General features: G+C 39.2%; 1 protein-coding gene across 1 annotated transcript; it reads right to left on the bottom strand.

Moving 5' to 3' along the window:
* Window positions 1-7,757: 7,757 nt before the first annotated feature.
* Window positions 7,758-9,789, bottom strand: LOC104421662 (aquaporin PIP2-7). The gene is made up of 4 exons (XM_010033696.3): window positions 9,299-9,789; window positions 8,720-9,015; window positions 8,428-8,568; window positions 7,758-8,315 (listed from the first exon to the last, which is right to left on the bottom strand). Exons 1-4 carry the CDS (start codon window positions 9,603-9,605, stop codon window positions 8,202-8,204), a joined length of 858 nt encoding a protein of 285 aa, XP_010031998.2. The 5' UTR covers window positions 9,606-9,789; the 3' UTR covers window positions 7,758-8,201.
* Between the last annotated feature and the right edge of the window lie 10,171 nt (window positions 9,790-19,960).

Raw genomic sequence — 19,960 nt, 5'->3', positions numbered from 1 at the left:
AAGTTCAACTTCAATGAACTTCAATCTCGGAAAATCATCAAACAAGCTCATCATCATAAGATCTAAGTATATTTCGTAGTTCTAAGCTTGAATCCTAGCCCCAATTAGATACGTCGATTTTGCTTCATCGGATTCAAGTTTGAGAAACCAACCTTTTTGTGTTTATCTTCAAAACAATCCATGGTCGGACAAAAAGGATGTTGCCGGAGCATGAACAGATCTCCAATGACACGAATGGACTGCCACCGGTCCAGCCGAACCCATCTTTAAGCACCGATCGAAGGAAAAGTCACCAGAGTCGCTTCGGTAACTAAACTATCCAATCCCGATTATGACTTGGTCGGGGATAGACTTGGGGACGGATCGGAAGTGGCCGATCCACCTTTGAATAGTAGCTGGTCGCCCAGTCAGTGAGGGAGAAATCACTGATCTAACTGGCTGTTTAACCGCCGGTTTCACTTGATATGGGAAAGATGGAGCTACACGGTGGTTGAGGTGGTCGAAGCTAGAGGATCTAATGATCAGCAGATAGGAAGAGTGGATGACCACCGCCGGGAGGATGATTGGCGACAACGGAACACCAACGTGAGCTGACGGACAATGGATCGATGAGAAGGCTGGTTCGGGGAGAAGGAAAAATGGCGAGAGAAATGCAAAGAGAGGAGAGAGAATTGTGAGCTTAGTGAGAGAAATTTTCTGTAAATGAGCCCCCCACCAAAAAATGGAGGGAAAATCCTTTTATACTCATCGCAAATCGGCCGATCTTGACCGTCGATTCAATCCGACGATCTAAAAACTGATCTAATGGCCAAATTAAAATTTTAAAAAGTTAAACACTCTTAAAATGCATCGTATGATCGATCGGATGGGTCCGATTTGTGAAAATCGAGATTTAAAACGAGAATTGCACTTAAGGGCTTAATTAGGGGCTAAATCGCAAATTTCCAAATTTTGAGGGTTATTTTGCAAAATCTTGAAGATGTGAGGGCATAGGAACTAAATTGACAACCATTTGAACCGATTCACGCCGTTTTGACTGATTCATAATTGGTTCTTGATTGGTTCTGGGCGGTTCTTGTTAATTTAAGTCATTGCGGCCCATGTAGGTTCAAAACTTATGCAATTTGGTCCCTAAGAGAAAATTTGTGCGATTTGAGAAGGAATTTTCCAATCAAACCTTATAAATGCAATCTATGGGTTTTTTTATTGGCTTAATTGAGTGATTATTGTAGAGAACAACGGACCAAAACCATGGTAGACACAATCGAGCATTAAAGGCTAAAATGAGCAATTTTGCAATTTTTTAGTCAAAATTGCAAATTAACTGAAATTGAATTTAATTAATATTGCGATAAACTTATTTGACTAATTACCTATACTTACGATAACCTAATGCATTCAAATTGACATTGGATTAAAGTGACAAGACTTAGACAAAAAATGAATCAAGGTCTAATATTAAAATTGGACTTAGATTCAAGAAATTGAACCATAGTCTTGAATGGGCCAATCTAAATTTCTTCAATTAAAACTCGATGGCCCGATTGTCTTACATTCAAGAGAGTGAAATTCCTCAAATTGGGAAGTTCTCATATAAATTTCTCAAAACGGACCCTAGATTTGGACTTATCTCAAGAAAATGAATAAAAAAGAGTCGTCCATTCGTGACTTATGAAGAATCGATTTTAATCTCCTAATTAAGGCTTAAAATGACAATTTTAAAACAAAGATAATTTTATTTTTGGTTGATTTAGAACCTAAAACCGAAAAATTCAGGAAATAAGATTTTTCATCAAATTTTGTGAAATTTTTAACACACAAGTTAAATTGACACTAAAACAAAGCGTTTTAGGTTTTTTTTTCTCATTTTTTGGTCAAAGATTTAGTTGAGTTTTCCTAAAAGTTGATTTTGAGTCAAATCTTTGGATTTTTGGACAATTGATTTGACAAAAATGAAATTAAGGCTATTTAATAACTTTTTGGGCAAAAAGCTAATTTTTGACCCGGCTTAACTTTTGGTCAAAGAGTTGAACAAAAAGTAACTTAAAAGTCATCCATTTGACTTTTAGGGTTTTTTTTTTTTATTATAAAACAAATGAATAAGAAAATGCTTAAAAATAGTAATGCAAATGAAAGAAATGAAAAACAACACTTTTTGCTTAAAGAAATGAAAAACAACCCAGTCGTCATAAACTCAAACGAAAACCAAATCGCCTTTTTTTGTAATTAATAGAGCGCAAGGGTCCTGCTGGTGTATACTTGTACAGGCCTTAAACACTCAGCACCACCCGCAATCTCAAGCATCCAAAAGAGACGAGCTCATCACCACAAGCCCACTAAAAATGTTAGTTGTTAGGAAGTCTTTCTATGTGAGATATGCCACGGTTATACGATGCATCTGAAAGAGATGAGCTTGTCACCACAAGCCCACTAAAAATGCTAGTTGTTGGGAAGTCTTTCTACGTGAGATGTGCCATGGTCATACAACGCATGACGAGTTAGTGGTTCTCCCATGGTGTCAAGTGATCTGTCTACCACTAATCCAACCGACTTAATAGTTTTAGAAATTCTATATATTCAAACAATTGGGTGATGAGAGGTGAAATGATGATATGGGACATAACTGGGAGATTTAAATTGACTTTACTTCTTATTTTTCAAGTTGTTGGAATTATTGGCTACTCGGAAATTCGACTTTTTTATATTAATTTCAAATATTTAGACAATGGGAATGATTGAGGAATATCTGGGCCTAGAGGTAACAAAAGTTTAACGAGCTAAACAGAGAAATGTCACTCCTCCTTTGGGCCTCAGACAACCACAAAGCCTCTGGTTTTGTATTTGGGCTTTATAGATGGCCTATCTCCCTCCTCCTTCGCCAATCGCCATGCACTTCTAGTCCCCGCCGAAATCAAGACTCAAGACTCAAGAGGCAACTACTAATTTGGAAGGCTAGCATCCCAATCGCTTGTTTGGATATACTTTTACATTTTTTTTATATTTAATTCGATCTAAATATTACGGAACTTTGACTTTTGTAAAATGAGAAAATTTCCGAAACTTTCGCAACACCCGAATGTGAATACATAAATACTGATTTACTCAGGGCATGTTTATCCGAGTAAAAGGAGTTTTCGCAAATTAATTTTCTAAACTTTCACATATTTGGTTTGTTACATCAATGAAAATCATTTATGGTCAATATATATATACTTAAAGTTAGGAAAATGAATTCCCTAATCTGAAAAGAGGAAAACATTTAATAGAAAAATGGTTTCTTGAAAAGTATTTTTCTTTATCATGGAATTTTCTCTGAAACAAACACACCCTTAATCAATAATTTTTTAAAAATTGAATAATACCTTAAATTTTGTTGGGAAACACAAAAGAAGACCACTTCGTTCTAATAGCTTGGGTGCGATTACTGAAAATCATATGGACTTCCCAGCAACAATTCCAACGTTTTGTGCCAAAAAATTATGGTTTTTTTTTCCGTGATAGTAAATTACAATAATTGTTGGTAAGTTTCTAAAACCTATTGATACATATAATTTTAATTTGAGTAGCTTGTTGGTAATTTGGTGACAGTTTTATGTAATTACCAACTTTTTAGAAAAGTTGTAGCAATTTCTTTGCTAACTCATTGACTTTTATTTACCTAACTTATCAATGTTTCGTAGCTACTACCTCTTATATAAAAGTACCAACCTATATTAAAGTGATTGACTAACTATTGTCAGATTATATGATCAAGGGTGCGTTTGGGAACCACTTTTGGGGAAAGCCTTTAGGAAAATGCAAATACCTTTGACTTAAAAGTGTTTTGTAAAATGCAAACTGTGTTTGAAAATAGTGTTTGGGAAATTACACTTGCAAATGGAGTTTTGTGGTAAAAAAAAATTATAAAAAAAAAATTAAAAAAAAATGACCCAGGCTAGGGCGGCGGATTTCAACGACCTCCGGCGACGTGGTGACCTCCGGCGACCCGGATCGGGTCATGAGGAGGTCGAGTGTCGCGCGCAGAGGTCGCGCGACCTCGCCGCGCGACCTCCGCGATCGGATCCGGTCGCGCGAGAGGTCGCGCGGAGGTCGCGCGATCAGATCTGTTCGCCGGAGGTCGCGCGACCTCGCGACGACGGTCCGCGACCAGATCTGGTCGCGCGAGGTCGCGCGACCTCCGCGACCAGATCCGGGCTGGTTGCGCAGAGGTCGCGCAGCCGAGGTCGCCGCGACCAGATCCGGCCGCGCGAGGTCGCCGCGAGGACCGGGCGACCTCCGGGCCGACCCGCGACCTCGGCGGACCCTCGCCGGAGGTCGCCCGACCCCGAGGCTCGCGACGCCCGGATGCGGTCGCGCGGCCCCGGCGAGTTCCGTGCGGAGGTCGCGGTGCGGCGAGCGACGGTCGCGGCAACGCCGCGACTCGCGGAGGTCGCCCGACTCTCCGACGAAGGGCGGCGAGGTCGCGGCGTCCTCAGTAGCGGTCGTTCGCCCGAAGAAGATGAGCAGTGTTCATCCAAGGGCACGCACCGAAAAACCAATAATTCATGAGGACAATTTTGGGAAAAAAAAAGTGAACGGTGCTCTCAGCATGCCGAAAATCTTGAAAAGCCGCAGCCCCACACTGCCTTGGGCTTCAGCCTTAAAAATGCTAGCATTTTGCCTAGGTCCCTTTCAAAGTTTTTTGCCAAACACCCATTTTTTGTGCCCAAAGGGCTTTGGACTCCCAAGGGCTTTGGGAAGTGGTTCCCAAACGCACCCCAACTAGTTTGGATTATCAACTCTTCTTTTACGTTACTTATTGATATTTGGTTGTTTTCTAATTTATCATCTTTTCTACTGAGTTATATATATTTGTCTCAGTTTATGACTCTATATATTTTATTTTATTTTTTTTAGAGATTACCAACCTAATTGGTATGACTCACCAACTATCTCCCACCAAAATACTACTTAGTTGAGTTACTAACTTTCATTTGAGAAACTAACGAATATACATATGTCGTTCTTTTTTTAATTTACCAACTTTTCTACTCATTCACGAACTTTTTTTTTTTGATTTCTTAGCAAAACTTTAAGTTTATCAATCTTTTTAAAGTATTACTCACCTTAATTAGAATGAATCACTATATTTTATCTGATTAAGTTATCAATTTGTTTTGAATTACTAACTCCCATTTGCGTTACTTACCAAACCTATTTTTGTTTTAACTACCAAACTTTTATCTTTCACCAACTTTTTGAACCTTTACTATTATGGTTGAAGATTACCAACCTCAGATGAAATTACCAACATTAATTTAAGTTATTCTCAACTTTGCTCCTATTAAGTTATTAACTAGTCACGGATTAACAACTTTCATTTGAGTTAGCTACCACAATTTATTTGACTTTTTTGCAAAAAAATTAAAAAAATTTATTGCTTTACTTAATTGAGAATAAAGTTGGTTATTCACTAAATAAAGGTTGGTAGTTTCATATACTAATTAGTAAATTTAAGGTGTCGGTAACAAAGTTAAATAAAAGTTGGTTAGGTCTTCCTAGACCTCGAACGACTTCTGGAAAGCTAGATTTTAAAAATGCTTAAGAATAAATGTTTCATTAACCAAAGACCCTAAGACTAAGAAAACATTTTGGAAAACGTTTTCTAATTCTTTCAAAAGAGAAATGATTTTCCTGAATTTAGGCCTTATTAGGAAAATCATTTCTGTTTACTCATTTTCCTAAGTGAAACAAACACTGAAAAATAAGGAAAATATTTTTTGTGAAGTAAACGGATCCCAAATGAAAAAATGGTTTGCTCAAGTAACATGATGCATCATTTAGTTCATTCATTCCTGCCATTTTCTTTAGAACAATACAATTAAAACAACGACTAGTAACTAATTCAGAAAAACATAAGATAATTTATTCTTCACTAGAGACAAGAGAAGTTGGTTTTTCAAAAGGAAAGATTCTACTTGCATTGTTACTTGTTTTGATCAACTCTCTGTATTTTTTATTTATCTAATCGAGTTCCTTTAGTTTCGCAATTTTTTTAGTCAAATCTTTCTAATACCGAATCTAAACACATCTGATGTGACCGTCGAACAATGCCGAAGTATAGCACGAGTAAAATACGTGGATGCCTATGTGGGAGATTTTAAGGCTGTGGGTAGGCTTTCAAATTAGATTTTTGCGCCCCCCCCTTTCTCTTTCCTTCGCCGCCAAATTGTTCATCAACACTCATCCTATTTCTTCTGCTTGGAGAAGCCTTAATGCGTGGATCTGATAATCTCGACAAACGCCGACGATGTCGAAAGACGGTGACACATGCAGCTCGAAAGTCTCCGTTCAGAAAATATGGTGCTGGTGCGTTGATGTGTGCCCCTTGTCTTATGGACGAAAAATTTTCCATCTCGAATTCTCTTTTTGCCAGAAAGTTACTCCATCCATCCTTTTCTTTCCAGAATTTTCTCGGAAAATGGACTCGACATAAAGATGGCTTTTGATTCACAGCTCATGTTCATGTGATAAAGATGGGGTATCTTCTTTTTAGGGTCTCTCTCCTTTTTCCTTGTCTAGAGCTGTAAGCTGTCTTTTCATCGGTGTGGGCAGCATTTGAGTATTATTTCCTGGACCAGAAAGTCACAAACTAGCATGAAATTGATACCTCCTTTCAAGGCTGAGTTGGATTTAACCCAAGGTTTATCTATTATCTTGTGTATTAACACAATATATAGTAACTAAGCACTTTCAAGTGCCCTCCCAAAGCAAGGGGAAAGGAAAAGCTGGGTGTCCTATTTCCAATTCACTACTATCAGCAAAGAAGGCACCTTGCACTTATCTTTAGCTATAAGAACTTGAAACCTAAGTTTACTTGCCCGAATTGGAGTCATAGCTGTGCGATTAAAAAAAAAAAGAGAAATATTCGAAAAGCAAAAGTTCTCCATCCACTGATTAAACTAATCCCGATTATGCATCAGCAGACAACTAAATCCTCACCTAATCAGCTCGCTGTAAAATGACAATTGAAAACACCCCCTCAAGATAAGGACCAGATAAGGTTTAATAATTCCTGCTCTTTCATTATTAAAGAAAAAGAGGACCATCCACCCTTCTTCTGATTAAAACAAGAGGAGGAATCCCTAGTTTTCTGTTGACCTAACTCATTTCGTTTTCATTTTTTTTTTCCTGGTTTTGTAAGTTTTTTTGTCCATGATTATCTCCTACAATGCTTTCCCCTAACGGCTGATTGAATGATGGGAATAAACCAAAGGCATATTCTATCTCATTATTCTCCAAACCCACCACCACAGAGGCAAACCCCCTTTGATTTCTTTAAGGACCGTCACCCTCTCCCGCCTGGCATCAAATGAGGTTATGATATTAATAAAACCCATCTCGTTGTTCGAATCCAGGGTTTTGTGTACGGGGAACGAGGATGAGACCGTGCTTAAAGACGAGGCTACTTTCATTGATGACATGATGACTACGAGGCCACAGCAGAGCTGCTGACACGGAAGCTTTTGCTTCTTTTTCTTGGATTGTGCCCACAAGTTTGATGCTTTCTTGGGACAGTTCCTTTGGATCCCATGAAGTTCCTTGGTGCGGATGAAGCATTTAATGTAGGCACAGAAGAAGATGATCTTACGTGTTGATGAATTCATCTGTTTTGCGTTCATAATCAAATAACATTCCTTATTTCCAAAGAATTAATTACGTATATCACGAGAGAAGCGGTGCGTAAGAAAGATCTCTGAATGGGTGAATTAATATGGTTGATAGAAAACATAAATTCACTCTATATGAATAGAATTAACACCAAGCACGCCAATTGGGTAAAGAAGAACAGATAAGAAGGATAACAGAAACTTGACAGCAGAAGCAGACAACAACACCCTCTAATAAAATACATACAAAGCAAAGCTTGAAAAAGAAAACCAGAAGATGGGTACTTCCAAACCACACTCTCTTGACCCTTGACTCTTGCCCCCCACATTGAATTTTTATTTACAGTTTTCTTTCTCCTTGCAGCCCATTTCTTGCTACATCTCAAACCCAGGAAAGGGATAAAGAAACAGCTAGAGATCATGCAAAGGATCTAAAAGATACATGCTTTATCCCCCTTCAATGTTATTCTTTTTCTTTTTTTTCTTTTTTCTTTCTTCATGGTTTCCCCTCTTCATCATTTTTTAAAAGAACTCAACACGGGAGCTAATGATTTAAGCATTGCTCCTGAAGGATCCAAGGGCTTTGATGGCAGCTGCTCTGAGGACGAACTGGTAGTAGAATGCAGCGGCTGCTGCCCCAAGGAAAGGTCCAACCCAGAAGATCCACTGAGTAAACCAAACAAGATTGACATGATTAATAAGATTTAGTTCATGACCAACAAAATCAAGGGACCAAGAAGAAAAGTTATGGTGGTAGGTGCAGATGAAATTGAATTACCTGGTCATCCCAGGCCTTGTCATGGCCGTACATGACTGCAGCACCAAAACTTCTGGCCGGGTTAATGCCGGTGCCGGTGACCGGGATTGTGGCCAAGTGAACCATGAACACAGCAAACCCGATTGGAAGTGGTGCCAACACCTTCAATTTCACCAACCCAGCAACAGAGGAAAAAGACCATCAATTTCACTCAAATCGCACGAAGACACTTTTCTAAGATCGTGTTAGCGCAAACATAGAAACAGTGGACATGGCCGATGACGGCTCAAAAAAGGGTTAACAGGGCGCTTACGGGGACATGGGAGTCTCTGGCGTTTCTCTTGGGGTCGGTGGCAGAGAAGACGGTGTAGACCAGGACGAAAGTGCCGATGATCTCTGCGCCTAGAGCAGTCCCCTTGCTGTAGCCGGGTTGCACTTCGTTGGCTCCACCGCCGTACCTGGTGTAGTATGCCTTCTGGAAGGCCTTCACCAACCCACAACCGCAGATGGCGCCCAAGCACTGCGCGACCATGTACGACACCGCCCGGATGAGCGACACCTTGCGAGCCAAGAACAGCCCGAACGTCACCGCTGGGTTGATGTGCCCTCCTGAGCATAGTCAGCAACATTCATGAGAGATTATTATCTAAACTGGTTCCAAATCAAATCGTTCGCGGCCGCCTAAGTCTCATGCAGTGTACCGTCCTCCTTAATTTTATCATCCGGCATGAACGTTTTGTTACCAGTATGCAACAGCACCCTCAGGAGTTTGCTAATCGTACTTTAATTAGTTAAAGTAATCCACCGCTATTAGCTATTTAGTTTCTTTGTTTTCTCTGATAAACTGCTAAATTTATCCGGTTCCATTAGGAGTCAGATGATTATGCCGTACCGGAGATGCCGGCGGTGCAGTAAACAAGGATGAAGATCATGCCGCCAAAGGCCCAGGCGATGCCGAGAATACCGACGCCGTCGCAGTCGGTGCCCTTGAGGGCGGGATCGGTCTGGCTCTTGTACCCGATCACCGTCAGCACCGTGATGTACAGGAAGAGCAGCGTGGCGATGAACTCCGCGATGAGGGCCCTGTAGAAGGACCACTTTGTCAGCTCCTCGGCGTCGAAGAGCGGTGCCGGGGGCGGGTCGTGGTAGTCCTTGGCGGCAAACTCGGCTGGCTCCGCCACCTCGACGTCCTTCGCCATCGGAGACGGACCTCTTTCCTCCTGTGGTGTGGAAGATGGGGGAATGGATAGAACGAGAGAAAAGCTGGGGTGGGTTTTGGCTAGGCTTGTTGATTAGAGAGTGGGAGTGAGGGAAAGTGGAGGGCGAAAAGAGGGTATTTAAGATTGAAAGGAGAGGGGACTTGGGGAATAAAGAAGGGAGGGATTATGTGTGGCTAATGACATGATTAAGCTTAGTTTTTGGCCGCCCATGTCGTTTGATTTCGATTTTCTTAGGTTGGCATTGGTCCCACCTTTGTCCTTCAACGGCTATCATAGATGCCTTCACTTTTTATTATTTTTGGCCATAGCTTTCTCTTTTTTTATGTTTTGTCTCTTGTCTTTTTTTATAATTTTTTTTTTCCTTTTTGCTATCTTTTTTGTGTTAGGAACTTGGCATATGTGAGGATATAATGTGGATTTGAATTAACGAGCCAAACCAGCTCAATCCACTTACTAATGTCTAGAAAAATATTCAAAAGCATGATGACCTTAATCTCTCAACCACTTCTCCTTTAAAGAATTCAATGATTCCTGTGGATGACTGTTGGTGAAAAACAAAAGTTATCGTTTTAAGTCTCGTTTTGGTCCTCCGACTCCGATCGGCTTTTGGATTTTGCCCCTTCTTTTTTTCTTTTGCATTAACACTAGACCTCCAATTCCTCGATTTTCAATCGAGTCCTCCCATCACCAGCTCTTCAAATTTATTGAAGTGGATAGATCGTAGAGATATGATGTGCTCATATAGACGAGCTTGCAAAGTCAACAATTTGTCAACGCTGTGCCCCATGAGCAATTCAACAGAGCAAGTATCGAGAGATGACGTGATTTGACAGCAAAACAGAGTTGGAGACTAAGATTGCGAAAATAAATCTTCAAACGAGATTGAGAAGTCGATAATAATAAGAGAATTTCAAGCTAAAATCGAATGAATTAGATGACTAGATTCGAAAGAATACTTGAAGCACGAAATTTAAAATATGACATGACTTAGAGAATCAAAATTAGACTAATGGACTCAAAAAAATATTACCAAGCTTAAAAATTGATGACACTTGTGTTATGTAATTACCTTTTTAGGCTTCAAAGGTACATAACTGAACATTGAATGTGGACATAGAAATATTATATAGAAACCAAGTTAGCTGAATTACTTTGAGTTAATTGATAAGGTTTTTTTTTTTTGTCGGTCTACTTTATTTCTATTATAATTCTCATTTCTCGAGTTTTGCTCTCCTCCTTATAGTGTGTGGAAGTCGAAACCCACACTCAAATTATATCGTCCCCACCCCAACCCCGAAAAGGTGGGGATTCAAACCCCCATCTCTCCCTTCCATGTTGGAAGGGTAAACAAACCCCAGTGATTAATCAATTAATAAGATTAGGAAGTAAGTTTCCTTGATATTGCATATTGTCACCAAGACATTGCAATAACAAAAGTAAGGGAAAAATATATAAAAAGACACATTGATCGACACATGTAACCAAATGACCGTTTCGACATAAGGGGCTTGCCGACCATATTAATGTCATGGACATGAGGCCTCGGAATAGTAAACATGTCACACGGTTTTACCGCCAAATGAACACGTTCCAATGTGTTAGTAACTCGAAGCATCATATGTATCTCATAAACATGCATATGATTGTTGATAGCTTGATGTATCATAAAAGTATGTTCTGCTTATATTCAAATAGATGCTAATTATGCTCTTTCACCAATTCTTTAGGTCTTTTTTAGGTGGCCCCACAGAACCATGTTTTCTGAAAGGATAACCACCCTCGCTACTTTTGAAATTATCAAATGAGGCCCCCATTCCGATAAGTTTCCACATATATAATTTTAGCACAATCTTTATCTACAAGACTGTCATGGCTCATTCTCTCCCGAGTTAATTTATAGAATTGCGAGTAAACTTCCCGGAATCACGAGATTGCTCTCGTCCCCAATCTCCCCATGAGGAGTTGGGCCAACCGATTCGAAGGAGGACGAACGAGATCACTCTACCATAAAATCATCCTTCTCTCTCGACATTGGATTGGAAGATATGCGTGGTGTTTTTTGCTGTTGGTATAGATACATTCAAATTGTCTAAGACGCCAAATTACATGGTATTTTGTTGTCTAGGATTTTTGAAATCGCTCAATATATCTATCTTACACGATCAATATTGTTCTAATTAGTTGTTCTTTGCCCCACTGTACTTGGTTGAATCATGCGTGCGATCACAAAGGAGCTGGCAAGGTGGTCCAGATGGCAAGGTTGTCAAAGGACTAAAGGCCAACAAAACTTTGGGGAACCAATGTTGGTTCAATTCCGGGCCAGACAGGTAGGAAGTGGGGAATATCGTCCCAGTTTAATCATAAAGCGATCCCAACAGATAGTGCGGACAAACACGAATCGGTTTTCGAAATGATAGATAAATGAATAAAATATTCCTCCAATAATTGCAATGATCAGAGGGTTGCCAGACGAACTTATCTGTACTTCACACCTAAACCCTCTTGATAGAGTTGAGTTTTGCTTGGCCCTTCAGCGTCACGGCCTTATCTTCTGCATCATCACCCCCTTTGAAGAACAAATAAAATAATAAGGTCGTTGATTCCATTGTCTTCCATTTTGATTGTTTATATTCCACTCCTTCCGTTTATGACAGCCGCTTGTAATATGAAATTGTTTCTTGAATTTGGGTCGATTTGGCATTGTATCATTCATGATGTTTGAATGGAAGATGATCGAAAATTTGAGAACTTTCCACCGGAATATTCGTTCCCCACTATTTCAAATGCCGTATATAGGTCGTTGCCCTTTTCATGGGAAAAGAGGCAAAAAATTTCTAAAATTCATTCACTAGTATACCACTTCATTCCTAAATTTTTCAATTGAATCCATCCGTTTCTAAATCTTTCACATATGTGCCAATTGAGTCTATCCAGTTAATTTTGGCCGAAAATTATGGACGTAAATATTAGCCATTGTAAGTGGCGTTGCTTATTTGTCGTCGATAATTTTTAATGATATTATTAAATTTTTAATTTTAAAAAATCATGTTTTTCCCCTTTTTTTTTTTTGGTAAAGAAGTTTTTCCCCCTTTTTTATCTCTTCCTTTCTTCACTTTTCTTTTTTGGGAGCTACCCTCATTGGCCAAGGGCACGATCTCGCCAAATCTAGGCAAGGGCTCACGAGCCATCACTGTGGTCAGCAAGGGCATTGTAGCCCCCCTCTTGAGCGGGCAACCCTTGCCAATCCCTAGATCCCAAAAAAGTGAAAGGAAAAGAAAAAAAACATAAAAACATATTTAAATATATATATTATATAAAAATATCTATATCAATGTCAGAGGCACCACATGAGAGGGCTTAGTTGATCCATGATTTATGTTGTTCCTCCTTCGAATGAAATTTACTGGGATCTAGAGAAACCCATTTGTTAGTTTCCATTAAATTTGATTAATACTTTGAAAAATCATAAATTAATACACTTGTGACAAACAGAAGGTAAAACGCCAAATTTGTACACTCATCAACTGTTATATGTCTTCCAACTCAGTAATTTGACGATAAAATTTAATATAAATTAATTGATGATAAATTTATTACAAGCGTAAGTTTTTGATAGTTAAAAAAAATAGTTTTAAGTAAATTTATTATAGATATACTAGTTTAGGGTTTTCATGGTATTAACCCAAAAATTATGACATCTCCCACCCAACGAGTATATACAAGAGACGTCCTTGTAGACAATACTTAATCCACGTTACGCACCAATCTCGTTGACAACTACATTAGGTGGATTTGGGTAGGTCTCATGACGGAGGGACTTGAGTAGAAAAATTGTGCAAGTATACTTAATATGAAAAATTAACAATACAAAGACCTGATAAGAAAAAGTAGACCGCTACATGACCCTTATGTAAATTTAACAAAATATAAATGTGAAGGTCATAAGTTTTAGTCTACGAATTAAAATGACCGAGGGAACATACGAACCCTTATGCTAAGGCATAAAATTACGATGTTGGAAAATTCTGGAATCAACTGCAATAATTTTCTTGAAGCGATGGGGTGACATCCACCTAAATGTTGACTTATTTATCTATCCGTGAAAAAAACAATAACAAGAGAATCCATTCATTGATCAGCCAAAGAGGGAGACTGGGAAAGAGAGAGAGAGCCTACGAGCCTACGGCTCGTATAGAATGCACCTTTTTCTTGACTGGAATCATATAAAATAAGAGTTAATGCGCCTGAATGTGATGGAAATTATTCAGCCACAGCCGACCAATTTAGACTGTTTTTAAAACCCTAATGTCTAAAATCATTTTTTTTTAGGGGGTCGGAATGCATAGCTGAATTTGACAGCGACCACCAACCATCAAAATAATATATGATTTCTCGGAAATTTACATTCTTTTTTAATTAACGTTGCTTTCTCTCTCCAATTATAAATAAAAAGGAGGGGGGAAGGAAATGATGTAAATTGAAGATATGGCTTAGAGACGGCCAAGTGTCGATACGCCAAGCGAACTTATTTGTATGTTTTTTCTTCCCCTGGATGGACTCTAAAATGGTCGGTGGTTTCTACGACTATTTTAAGTCACATGTCTAATGTTTAATTCCATACTTCGATGGTAACGTTTGCATTTCATTAATGATATGTCGATGTCTTGGTAGATTAAGGGTAGTGACTTTGATCCATGAGAACCTCGGAAAACCCTTGAATTAACAGAAGCTGATTTAAGAAAAGTCGAAGGCTAGAGATAAACGGGTCGAGGCGAATCTAACTCTCCGACAAGTTAGGATGCGAGTCGAGGTTATAGATGGAATTTCGTAATTGGTTGGTGCATACTAATAATCAAATGAAGTTCGTTGTAGCTAGACATCTCTTTTTTCTCTGCCAATTAGATAAGATGTTCGATATAATTTGAAATTATGAGCCAAAATGTAACTTTACTTTTCAATTATTTGAGCTCTCTCTCGATTCTCTGACTTGCACCTCCAATGAGTCGATTTCCTCGGGCCTCCATGATTTGAGTTTTCGTTCTGTGACGTTTGTTCGTGTAGCACGAGGGGACCGGTCGATGTTGACCTTTAACCGCGTGCTCTGTTTTTTTTCTGAATTATGAGCTCCGCTTCGAAGACTAAAAAAGCACACGGGAATCGTGGAGATTTGAGTGATCTCTGTGTTGTTTTTCAGTGATTTCTTTTCTTTGATATAATACTTGCGGTCTATAGGAGAAAATTCCAAAAAAATCTTAACTTATTATTATTTTGTCAACTTAATACTAAAGCTTTTAATAATTTACTAATTGAATTCATCTAGTTAATTTTAGCATGAAATTGTTGAGGTGAATGCTGATTTTATTACGTGGCATGACTTGGGTTGACATTGACATTTTAAAATGATATTATAATAATTTGTTATAACTCTCCTTTTACTTTTTTTATTTCATATTTTTGCTCTCGTATTTGTATTTTTGATTGAGGGCTCGTTTGGTCCAGATCCAAACAAGGGCTCACGCACCCTCTATTTAGCCAGCGAGGGTCATAACAGCAAGGGTCACGAGCCCTGATTGGCCCTCTTGGGGAGATCCCCACAACAGGGCCCATGTTCCATCAACCTATCTAATCGAACCCAATTTCCTTCAAAATGCCAAGATTATGGCATGCCCTCTCCTTATTTTTGGGCAATCAGGACGGAGATTGCAATCACCATCGTATGCTCCACGAAGTAGCCATGGTTGTGCAACTGGGCTACCGAGATCTGCATCAGGATTTGGACTGGAGATGAACATTGAGTTGGGGCCAGGTCGAGAGTTCGACCCTAAGCCGAGCCTAAATTCACTCACTGCCCATGAACCAAAGTCTCGTGTGCAATTATTCCAGGATAGGTAGGGCTTGACTCAGTCTCAACTGGGCCTATTTGAGGCCGACCCGCTTCGCTTTTACCCTCCCGAAGACGAGATCGGAGCGTGTAATCAAGGCATTAGCTGGATGAACGATTAATGTCGCGATTGAGTAAAGAAAACCTTCTTTTGGTCCATCAGTAAAAGAAGCAACCCTGTGCTTCTATATACATACAGACAGACAGAGCAAAAGGTTCATCAACATCGGAAATTTAAGGTAACGATATAATGCAAGAAGACCATTTCCTTCCTAACGCTAACCGAGGCTGCTCAATTCACAGAAAAAAGAAGTAAATTTCTCAAAAACTTCACTTATGCGGTATCTAATCGATTAGAGCACTACACGATGTCGGCACAACTACAAGCTCACGACTCAGCAGCACTGGCCGTCTTCATCGAACCCTTCAGCTCTCCCCTCTCGGATTGTCTCTAGTTTAGGAGAGACGGAGGACTTTGACGGCTGCTCCAGCTGCGAAGGCGCGACCTCAACCCCAGCGCCAGCCTTCGAATGCGGGAGCATCGCCTTAGTCACCAATCGACGACGGATCATAATTCGGTGCATGATGTCGATCGTTGGGGGCATAAAATAGCGCAATTCTCTCCCTCTCTCGCTCACTGTCTCTATGTTTGCTTCGGCTGTGGCAAGATATAAAGAGAAGAGAAAGGATGGTGAAGATGATGTTACGATGGTATGAACTTGCTCTAAGAATTTATAAGCAAAGATGGCCTGATGATTGGAGAGAGAGGGAGTCTTCATATCGAGGAACGCGAGCTCAAGGAACAGACAAAGGAGAGTATCTGAAGAACGGAAGAGACCACGAACAACATTGACGGCTAAATGGCCAGCCACGTAACTACGTTATCTGTCGGTAGACCTCTTGTTTCCCGAAAAGGGTAGGAACTCGATCGAGTATTACGAGCCCATTTTGCATGACAACGAGCGGAGGAGATGTTTCTTTCGTTGCCACTTGCCAAGCAGCAATCGGCTTGGGAACGTTCAGAGAAACCCTGCAAGCAAAATATCTCGAGCATTGTCAAGACGCCGAAAGAGAATTCACGTCCCATGCTACTCGACTAGTCACAGCACGACCGCCCGTCCATGCTGTGTCTTCCTCTCGATGCTAAGGCTTGCCCTCCTCCACTCGTCACTTCTTTTCTCGATGAATGCGGTTCGTTCGATTTCTAAGCCTAGATTTGCTGAATCGTCTATTACAACTATGGGAAAGCGATCTTCACTGATGAAGAAATATCATGATTTCAATGCCCCCCTTAGGGAAAATCGGTCCCCTCCTCGAGGGACTAGGGCACGGCTGTGGACTAGATGTGAACGCCGGGGTCCTGGGCTTGAGACTTGGGGGTCTGGGGCTTGGCCGCTGGGGCCCCATGCCTACGCCCTAGGTTCCCTAGCCCGGACGCTGTGGTCCCCAGCCTGGATGCCACAGTCCCTAGCTCAAGTTCGCGGGACTTGAGCCTAAGCATGGAGGTCCCGAGTCCCAGCGCTGGGATTCAATTGTCTCTTAGGAATGAACTTTGATTTTTAAAAGAATGACTTTTTGCTAAATTTAAGCACAAGTTTTCCATCGATTATAAAAAGGTTTTTCATTGATTTGGTGTTCTAATCCATCCAAATTGTCTGACAGCTAAATTTTCCATGAAATAGATGGACAGTAGATTATGTATACAATGAAGCTAACAAACAGGTGTGTCAACCTAATCGATGACTATCTGTTTATATGTAGTGCGTAGGCTTAGCTAAAAAATATTGTCCATTACTCTAGCTCTTCGGGCTTTTCAGAGCTAGATTCGAAAACTACAGTTCTTTAATTAATTAGGGAAATTGATCTAAATAATCCTTGAACTTTAATTCAATATATAATATGATTTCCAAATTGTTAATTTTTTTTATATAGTCCCTCGACTTTTGAGTCAAAATTCAAGAATATTTTATGTCATTATCCCACCTAACAATGGGGAATGCTTCGGCTGCTGCTTCTTTTCAAAAAGTCTCGAGAGTGTCCGAAGCCCTTGCCTAACTTCTGGACCTAAGGTGCGAGTAAACCTGTGACATAGCAAACTATATCTCAACAAGAGAAATATTGAAGTTGCTTTTCCCCGGATTTATCGTGCTAACGTTTTAGCTCGACCGTTTTACTTTTGGTTCTTTCTGGTGTTCATTTTCTTTTATAGATTTTTCCATTTCTAGCTGTACGGTATCGCCTCTCGGGCTGAGGTCCGGATCCGCAAACTATTTCACAAATTTCGTAGACCAGTTAACTAAGACTCGAGCTAAAAACTTAAGCGGATGATTATGTCAACTCGATACATTTGATATGACCTATGGGCAAAAGTAAGACTATGGAGACGTGCTTTGAAAAACGAGCAAAAATCACATTTTAGGGAGTACATGGGTACATCCTATTTCATTTTCGTGGATAAATTGGAAGCTAAATAAGTGTGGAAATAGCCTTGTCTGACCAAAAATATATAATTTTGGAGAATAATAACTTCTTCGTAAGGTGACCTTTTTGACACCACCTTGCCTAATTTGCAGATCCACTTTCATTTTTTAGCAAAGATATATATTCCTCAAAATAAGAGTTTGGAGATGGCAAAGAATTTGTTTCTCCTAATATTTGTTTTAAAAAAATTAGATAGTAATTATCTTTTCAATAAGATAAATTAATTTGTTAAGGTTGAATATTTCCTGATAAATTATACTTAATCAATGTCTTTTTTTAGTCTAAAAAAGAAAAGGGAACTTTTAAAATATAGGTCTAAAGTGGGGTAATCTTTCTCAAAAGATTATATAAATTGAAACTTGTCTCGAATAAAGCCAGATTTGTGCACCTCATGTGCATATCTCGTGCATCTTTCATGCATTTATGCGTGAGACACATAGACTTGTTACCCTGCAAAGATTTGGCTGGCCAATAAATAGGAGTTCTTATTAGAGACTAAGTTGGCCACTTGATGTCTTATGTGAGGCAATATCCACTCTACGCTCTTTCTTTCTTTTTCTTTTTTTGACAAAAATGTGTCATTTTTTATCCTAATTTGAAATTTCCCAAAAAGAAAAATTTGGAACAATAACTAACTCTTGTCACACCCTATGATCTCAAATAAGCATTAATCTCAAAGGAAAAATCTAGCATTCAGCTATTTGAGGTTAGAGGAGAAAAAAACCAAGTAGCAATAGGGTGATGACTCGAAATGCTTATTTTAGGCTGAACTATAGTTGTTTCAATTTTGGTTGAAGTACTTATTTATTACCGTTGTTATACTTGAGAGAGCTGACTTAATTCCCTGCATTTGGAAAAAGTCAAAAAGAGAATGGAAAATAAAATGTGAATCCCTTACCAATTTTCAAATGTAAATGGAATATTTACAAAAATTGATGCAATATTCACTAAATTCCCTAGAATACCCTCTGCATATATAAGATTCGGCATTGTGGGAAGATCCAGCCTCGAAAATCAGTTGACTAGTGGAGAAGCATATATGTAGTGATTCGTAAGGTCACAGCTCCTCAACACTGAACAAGAGAACAGAGACAAGTGAAATTAGCATGGTTATCATGATAAGTGTGACCACCTTTACCGTTTTCAGAACACGTTATCATATCATTGTCCTTTTTGGGAATTGCATGGTCAGATGATTCCTAAGGAGCAAAACTGATTCAGACCAAAAAAAAAAAAAGGAGCCAAACTGACAAGAAAGCATTACCTTCTCTTATTATCAATAATTTTACTATTATACGTTTGAGGGTACTCCTGTACGATGGAGGACATGGCCAGTGTAACGCGGCTGAAGCTAAATAGGTCTAGAAATAGCCTTATCTAAGCAAAAATATGTAAATTCGAAGATAATAACTTCATCCTGAGGTGATCTTTTCTACACCACTTGTTCTAATTTGCAAATCCACTTGTATTTTTTAGCGAACATATATTCCTCAAAATAAGGGTTTGGAGATGACACAAAATTTGGTTCTCCTAATCACTATTTTACAACTTTTTAGATAATAATTATTTTTTTTATAAGAGTAATCAATTTGTCAAGGTTGAATACTTTCTTATAAATTATACTTAATCAATGCCTTTTTTTTAGTCTCAAAAAGGAAAAGGAAAAATTTCAATTAAAAGTTTGAAATTTGGTCATTTTTTCAAACAAGGGCATGAAGCATAACTTATCTCAAATATAACCCTAAAGTTGCCAATTTAATCTCAAATATCTTGAGCTCATTGGCTGACCAAACTTTGCGGATCATCGAGCTTGTGCATATCACATGCATCTTTCGTGTATATATGCACATGAGACACACAGTCTTGTTGCCTGACAGAAATTTGGCAGCCAATGAATAAGAGTCCTTATTAGAGACTAAGGGTGTGCATGGAAACGTTTCTAAGAAACGTTTCCTAACACTTCTGTACGGAT

The sequence above is a fragment of the Eucalyptus grandis genome, chromosome 10, assembly GCF_016545825.1.
Source record: "Eucalyptus grandis isolate ANBG69807.140 chromosome 10, ASM1654582v1, whole genome shotgun sequence".
Taxonomy (NCBI): Eukaryota; Viridiplantae; Streptophyta; class Magnoliopsida; order Myrtales; family Myrtaceae; genus Eucalyptus; species Eucalyptus grandis.
This window is presented reverse-complemented; position numbering and strand designations above follow the sequence as displayed.

Coding starts and splice junctions, on each gene's coding strand:
- LOC104421662 (XM_010033696.3), bottom strand. CDS start 9,605: ATGGCGAAGGACGTCGAGGTGGCGGAGCCAGCCGAGTTTGCCGCCAAG. Junction 9,016..9,298: donor CTGCACCGCCGGCATCTCCG/GTACGGCATAAT, acceptor GACTATGCTCAG/GAGGGCACATCAACCCAGCG. Junction 8,569..8,719: donor CCAGAGACTCCCATGTCCCC/GTAAGCGCCCTG, acceptor GTGAAATTGAAG/GTGTTGGCACCACTTCCAAT.